The sequence below is a fragment of the Solea solea genome, chromosome 15 (genome assembly GCF_958295425.1).
Source record: "Solea solea chromosome 15, fSolSol10.1, whole genome shotgun sequence".
Classification (NCBI taxonomy): Eukaryota; Metazoa; Chordata; class Actinopteri; order Pleuronectiformes; family Soleidae; genus Solea; species Solea solea.
Window position 1 is genome coordinate 14,264,423 of NC_081148.1, and position 8,235 is coordinate 14,272,657.

An 8,235-nucleotide genomic window follows, 5' to 3' on the forward strand; every position below is an offset into this window, starting at 1 on the left:
TCTGTTATTCTCCCACGCAGACAAACATAACTGACCACATACAATTAATAAATTAAATTACAAATTAAAATGATAGAGGTTCTAATGAAATGTGTGATTATTATTATTTACTATAAACCAGTATACTATACTGGTTTAATTTAAATCAGATCATACAAAATACTGTCTTCCAGTTGTTTAAAGCAGTATAACATCTCTCCTAGAAGACGAGTGACGCTGTATTTACCACCAGGTGGCGGCAGCTAATTAACAATGTCCTTGCTGACAGTCAATGGTGGAAATGCAGAATCACAAACTTTACACTGCTGTGCAGAATAGACACTGAAAACCTTTGAATCCTCAGGCTCATTAAGTAGCTCTTTGTCTGAGGTCATTTCAGCCAATAAAAATCATCTTTACACAAACATAAATTAAGAGCGTCTGTTTCTGATTATACTGAAGGTTATGCGGATATTACTCTTTGGCCATTTCTCATGGCAATCATCATCCTTAATTTGGATGACAAAAACTGACTCCACCAGGTGTGGAGGAGGAAACAGTGGGATATAAATTCTCTTCCAAGAATATTCCTCAGCATGATCCAAAACATACTTTCAATTTGCGTCACTGTAGCGATGGGAGGACAGTTTCAGGGTGGTAGAACATGAACGTGTATGTGGCAGTGGGTCTGCCAGAGAATAAGCACGTACGAGGTACAAAGGTCACAAGTTCCTCCTCCACACAGAAATGCAATGAGTGCAGGCAGCCAATAGCTGTACCTTAGATTATCTGTGTAACAGAAAGAGCAGGGCAGTGAGAGGACACAAAGAAAAATAAACAGACATTTATCAAAGCAGCTTAGAGACTGGAGATCATGGCATATTTGGCACAAACCCTTTATTCATGCAAAACAACTGAAGTCATCGGATATCCATGAAAGAGGAAAAATCCTTTGTGTAATGTAACACTGTTTTATTGTATGAACAAAATTGAAAATGAACAGGAATGTCACACAACCATCTGACAAATCCCATTAAAATACATACAAACTGTAAAACTGGAGCAAAGCAAAATACGAGACAATGAAAATCATACAAAACATAAACATCGCCGTGCAAACCATGGAGGACTAGACCACTCCTTCCTCAGTATCAATGAGCGCGGTCCTGCTGGAGAACACGTCGGCCAACATGTGTTTGGGGATCTCGGAGCCCCGGACGCGCAGCGCGTAGCAAGCGTCCTCCACCTTACCCAGGCTCTGTCGCAGCGTGTGCAGCTTCTTGGAAACCTCATACGGGCCCGTGTTCCCAATGTAGGCGAAACCGTCATGGATCTGCCGCAGGAACTGGCTCAGCTGAAAGGGCGTGTCGATGTCGCCATTGCCCACGCTGCTGATGCACATGCGCATCAGCTCTCCCGTCAGGTCAGCCACACCGAGAAGATAGTCTGAGGGCGTCACCTGGAAGGTCAGGACCTGAGCTCCAGCTGATTCAGCTGCATCCTGGGACGACAACGTGATGAGAAACAATATTTGAACAAAATTCATGACTACAAAAAGACATGCATTTGGGTATTTTGTTTTAAAGCTCCAGTGTTCAGGAGGGTTGATTGGCAGAAACTGAATCATAAGTATGTTTGTGTGTTTAAGTGCATTATTACTTGTTTGGTTTTCACAACCTTAAAATAAGCCTTTTACATGTATATGGAAGCTGCTATCTTGTGCCACAATTAAAGAAATACGTCTTCACCCACATTAACCCGTTGCACCACTGAAGAAGAGAATAGGAAGCAGCAGAGAGAGAAGGGAAGTAGGGAGTGGAAAGAATTGTCAAAGCATTTGCATCCTTTCTGGTATGTGACAACCAAATTTCCCTGACGCTGCAGTCTCACCGTTAGATGTCATTCTCGCACACTGGATCATTGACACTAAATGAAATGTAACTTTGTTTATATTATGCAAACTCAGCTTCGCAGAAGAAGCACTGACACCCAATTCTCCTCAAGCATGATGTTTTCCAGATCAAATATTGAGGCTTGTGCATTTTTGACAGCCTCAAAATGTACCAACGTTAAAAAAATAACAGGGAAAGTGCATGAAATGACATCATGAAACATAATATTTAGAGGCACCTGTCTGTATGTGCTGTAAACACTAATTTGAAAGAAAATTATGAGTCAAATTGACAAACAATGAAAGCATATTGTTGAAGAAGTGCGCTGGAAATAAATAATATACTTTATTAGTGAGAAGATCAACAACAACCTCATGTCACTAAACGAATCATCAACATGAAGGTATTAACAATGGACAAAGCCAGGCTTCATACTCATGCTAAAATATTAAGTGCTGTAGATCCATATTTAGCTTTCAGACACGATCAGTGGTATCAATCAAACTCAAGCAAAAGAAGCAAACATTTGTAATTGCCTGAAATGTTTCACTCCACAGTGAAATTTGCCCTTTGGGCAATGAAACTAAAAGCACCAAACACGACGAGACCGACTATGCAAAATAAAGTGCATGCAGCTCAACTACAAAGCCACCTTTGAGTTTATTTAGGAACCAACCTTCTCTGATCTCATGAACACCAGTCTGGCATTGATCTCCTCCAGGCTGATGAGGCTGCGCTGACGGATGTAGTGCAGGAAAGAGACGGCCTCCACATACTCCTGGATTCCTGATGAGGTGACATTAGAACAGGTGACCACACTGATTATTGAACTTGCACTGGATGGTGGGCACTCTCGTTTCTCACATGTATTTGCATGTTTTGTTTACTAAAAACTAGTAAAGGCAGTACGCCAAAAATGACAATAGCATACCAATGGCGTGTGTGTAAACAAACACTGCATGCATCTGCACAGTTAAGATCACAGATGCAGATAATCATTCATAAAACCTGTTTCCTGTCAAAGTCTTTTGAATGAACAACAGTGGACACTTTTTGGTGGAAGGCTGCGATGACCCTGCATTTGTTTTCTGGCCCTGTCTCAACAACAGTCAAATAATCACAGGACGGAAGACTTTGTGTCTGAAGTTTAATTTTGGAGCGGCAATTGAACTTCAAAGAGACTCCCACCTCCTTGGAGCTGACCACAGTAGAGAGCGAGAGAGAGAATCTGCTTCATCTCCACTTCATGATGAACAGTTTTCACAGCTGCTATCACAGTTTTTGACCAATCACACCAGTATTTACATAAGCCAAAGCCAGTGATACCACGTCTTCTATCAAACCATCTAACCACACCTATCCTCTATTATCTGCATTATATCTGCACAAAACATACTGGCATATTTGTGTTTAAAAAAAGCTTTATGTTTACTTTTTCTAAGAATGTAACCAAAATAAAAGATATTCATTCATTAATTCAATATTAATCTAATATTTTGGTCTCTCTGCCTTATGATTCAATTGTGAATTTTCAAAGGAGGAAAAACATTTTTCAGTTATTTCATGTGAAAGATTTGTGGGACTGTAAATCACGTGCTTAGATGTGTTTACATTTCATTCAAGTAGTAAAACGAATAGGTGGCATATTTCATTGTCTCATTCCAGCTGATTTTCTTTTTTAACCATGACCTTTACAGCTAACATCTAAATAAAACGGCCACAAATATCTTAACAATGCCAGGGACTCTACAGCTGTGACATTGGCTGAGAGAGAATGTGACACAATCTGAAGTGGAGAGAATATGAAATGAAAAGGTTGCACTAGGCAGAGTTTATTTCCTGAGTTTAGTGCCAGTAGCTATTTATGTTATTTACTCAAAAGCAGCAGTCACGTTTGGTCGCTGAGACCAAGGAAAAAAAGAGTTACTGCTGATAATGTCGAAATCATGACTCAGCTGGAGAATATGAAAGGGTTTACTGGCACAGTGGACGGAAAAGTTGAATGTTGGATTTTGTGGGTACGCAAAATGAGAAAGCAAACACTCAGATGTTGAGAAGGCTGAATATACTGGAGTGTCTTAATGAAACTTTAGATGACCACAAGATTAACTGAGCTTAACGGTGACCACAGAATGGCTAACTGAGTGGCAGGTGAATCCTGTGAAAAGCCCCACCAGTACACTTGCGTTTGCATTTCCTTTTCCCGCTTAAGTTGGCTAAATCTAAAAAGCTTATCAAAGCGCTGCACTGCCCTAAATTACGTTCAAATTTAGCCAACAATATCTTTCATGGTGCTTATATAAAAAAAAGCAAACCCATTACACATGCTTGGAGACTCCTTGTCCAGCCAAGATTGTGCAACAAGCCCAGTCTCAATCTAATAAAGACGATAAAAATGGAAAACAAATTAAGGTCTAATTGGTGGGAAGCCCCACTGGTCACGTCGCGAAGGATGCAGCAGTGATATTTGAGTGACCACAATCTAAAAATGACTTCCCCAGCTGCTAGATAACAGCTAACCCTTGTCCCCAGTCATGTTTTTCTCCAAACTCTGCAGACATTTTGGCTACGCTACCAAAAACTGATTTTGATGCAAACAACTTTATCAGCGGGTGTGTCATCTTTCATAACCAGGCTTCCATCAAGGTCACGCTCTCACACTATCAGTGACTTAGCAATACAACTCAAGCATGAAAATGGAGACCAAGGTTGAGCAGCACAGCAAAGAGAATTCATCCTAACATTTAATTTGTAATTCATTTGATTATTTTTATCGCTCATTTCACTTTTACATCGCTCAAAATATTATAAAATTCAGCTATAGATAGTATGGATAGTATAGAAAAAGTGAGAATATTATTCAGTACAGCTCAGCCAGAAAACAAGAGGTGTGATAAAAGGACTTTGAACAACACATATGAATGACTAACAACACACGGGTAAGGCCGTGTAATTCCAAGGAAAATATGATACCATCTATGTTTTATCATTACCATAATGTGGCTCTTTTATTGTGGTGTTTGCTTTTTTCAATGAACAGTTTTTGTAACAGTTGTATGAACTCTCACCTGGAGTATAAGCTCTGTGAAACTGATGGATGTCCTCTCCCCTGAGCTCTTCAGCAATTTGACCAATTTTCTGCCTGACTCCGTCTAGTTTCGTATCCGCTTCTTTCAGAATCTCTGTTGTATCTGGGACACTTCAAATCCAGGAAAAACACAAGCACGGTTAAGTCAGAAACGCGTGGGCTACAAGTTACACATTACTTTAAAATCCTCTCTCTAAAAAAACAGAAATTACATCATGTATTTCCATTTCTTTTACATCAGTCAGTTTATACCAACACAGTCTCTCAAGAAACTGGGAAACAAAGCACAAAGATTTAATATTAACATATATTTAGGTGACAGTTTGCTGGCTCAACATTTTCTTCATAGCATTCATTATTAAAATAGCTTTCCTTTAGCCACTTTCTGTTTCTAGAAAAAACAAATACATTTAATTATTGAGTAATAACATAAAAGCAGCATTTTCTCATTAAAAGAAATTGAGAATCAAGAGAATAAATCCAAATTAAACAGCATCAGCATACTTGTCTTTCTTCAGTGGCACATACCTGGTCACTCTATGCAAGAGGAAAATGGTCCTCTTGCTTTCAATGGTGATGTCTCGTGAGAGCTTAACAAGGCGCTCGTATTTATCATGTTTGACGTCAAGCTCCTGCTGGAAAACTTAAAAACAGAACCAAAGTTTAGTTGGAACACGATGACGCACGATGATGCTAATAAAATACAGCATTCGTGTAGGCTGTGGATCTGTTTACCTTTGAAAGCAGCCATGACAGGTGAGCATGTGTTGGCACTCTCATCCTGTGCTGCATCAGCATTTTTCCGTGGACATCCTTCACCTGACAAGGAGAAAAGGTCAGGCGCAGTTTACATTTAATAAGCTGACGTATTATGGACAAAAGAACAAGACGTGTGAGGATGGATGGATGATGCTGATACAATTGCAGTTGACACAGTTTACTTATGTCCCCTAACTTCTTTCAGTGGGCATATTTTAAAATGTTTTTCCATATCTGGATGTCTTAGCGCATGACATTCTTTCAGCATACACATGTAGACAAAAGTGGCCTTTGTGAGCCCTTGATATAAATCCTATTGAACATCTGTGGAAAGATCTGTTTTGTTTAGTTTTTCTGATAGTGGACTGTTGGTCAGACAGCACTGTTAAAACATGATAGGATAATAACACAACCTTCACTCCTAACAAATGCATACATTTGAGTTTTACATTGTGCGTTTTTTGTATTTCTGTGGTTGTGCTTGGTGTAGGGTTTACTGTGTGTGTTTTTACGTGTTGCTTATATAACATCAACCTAAGAAAACAGATGGACTACAGGTGATGTTAGAACAATGTCAGCAACTACTATGAAGCTAAGCTAGTGAGTTACCCCAACGCTGATGACAACACCTACATTAAAACATGTATAAAATGTGAAGCTGAGGCTAAAAGCTGGACTTACCTTGTCGTTTATTCATGATGTCTGTCAGTACTGTGATTTATCCTTTTAGTAGGTGTAATTATATGAAACTTGCTTAGTGTTGTGTCTAAGTCTGTGTGCTGCTGCTAACCACAGCCAGAGAAAGAGAACTTCACTTCAGTCAGAGATGATTTAGCTCAGAAAACACAGCAGCTCCGCTTTAAATGAAAAATCACCACCTCGTGGAAATAATAACAAACACGCTGTCGAAGTGTAAAACCTATTTCAGTGCGACAAGAAACGTGTATTTAATGATAGCCAGGTATCCTTCAACGCGGCGCTGTTTACACACGTAGCAGGAAGTTAATGCGGTGCATGCCGGGAGATGTAGTTGCAGGGGAAATTATTGGGATCATGGGGAAAAAAATATTTCTAAAATATTAAAATGTATTTAAAATGTATTTAAAATGAAAACAATACAATGATGTTATATAACAATGAAGTAATTTTTAGTATGACGTTTTGTACAAATTTATAAAAACAGGACTTATATGCAGTCTTTCTCTAGTGGTGCCTCCATAGATGCTGTGATAGAACATGTCCAATATGCAGAGATGACAGAACACCCACACTAGTGTTTCTCACTAAATACTCCCACACTAAACTCTGCGGCTGATTCAAGGGCGAGGCTTTTTTAACAACAGCTTGTTCTCTCGATGAATCATCCTGAGGCCCAAGGATTCAAGCGAGCAGTGCAATCCAATGCTATGTGCAATGAACTTCATTTTGTACTGGTATAAAGTACCTAAAAGGGATACTTGTACAGTTTGTTGCTATTAAAGTACAAGTATCTTACCAGAAAATGACTTTGGTAAAAGTTGAAGTCACTTTTTACAATATAAAAGTATATGACATTTACTGTACTTATATGTTCTGATATAAAATGTACTTGTGGTGTTAAAGGTAAAAGTATTCAAAAAAAGTCAGAGGTAAGGGTTGAGCCATGTTAGCTCAGTGGTAGGGTGAGTTGTCTTTCAACTGGAATGTTGTGGGTTCAATTTCTGGCCCTGCTAGTCTATATGTGTCCTTGAGCAAGACACTTAACCCCATGTTGAAGTGAGTGAATGGATGAATGGCAAAACGGGGGTGTAAAGCAGCTCATCAAGGGTACAGAGTATGCATATTCTCCCCGTGTGTATGTGTTTTCTCTAGATTCTCCGGTTTCCTCCCACAGTCCAAAAACATGCAATATGGGGATCAGGTAAATTGGACACTCTAAATTGAGTGTGAGAGTGGATGTTTTGGACCTGTGATGGACTGGCGATCTGTCCAGGGTGTGATCCCACCTTTTCAGTCAGCTGGGAATGGCACAGCGACCCCTGCAACCCTCATGTGGAGGATAAAGCGGTAGAAGATGAATGGATGTTTACAAATATTTTTGATTTAAGTTGAAGTTGTTTCAAGGTTTTCATTTATTTATTATATAAATTGTGTTGTAAGAGACATTTTTGTTTAGAGTAACAGAAAATGTTAGCATCAGACACAAAGCTGAAAGGTAATAACACCTTATCTTTAAGTATTTGGGTTCTCGAAAGTTATATAGTCACTGCAATATTCAACAATGTTCAATATTCAATCAAATGTAAAATAAACCTTATAGGCCTACATTAAATAAATAGCCTCTTAAATATATATATATATATATATATATATATCGTTCATATATCAGTATCTGATTTATTCTGCACCATTCCTTTTTACTCACGTCCCATGCAACTAAAGTGCTTCTGCCACATGATCATCAGATTATTAAAACCAGGTTTAAATTCCTGCACGAAAATATTTCCTCAAATACACAATGGTTTTGTATCTTGTTGT

The 8,235-nt window shown here is 38.9% G+C and overlaps 1 protein-coding gene across 1 annotated transcript; it reads right to left on the reverse strand.

The window, feature by feature from the left end:
- Positions 1-851: 851 nt before the first annotated feature.
- On the reverse strand, positions 852-6,714 carry tsnax (translin-associated factor X). Its single transcript, XM_058651243.1, has 6 exons — positions 6,400-6,714; positions 5,695-5,778; positions 5,488-5,602; positions 4,940-5,070; positions 2,548-2,657; positions 852-1,480 (listed from the first exon to the last, which is right to left on the reverse strand). The coding sequence occupies exons 1-6, from the start codon at positions 6,413-6,415 to the stop codon at positions 1,109-1,111; spliced, it is 828 nt and encodes a 275-aa protein (XP_058507226.1). The 5' UTR covers positions 6,416-6,714; the 3' UTR covers positions 852-1,108.
- Between the last annotated feature and the right edge of the window lie 1,521 nt (positions 6,715-8,235).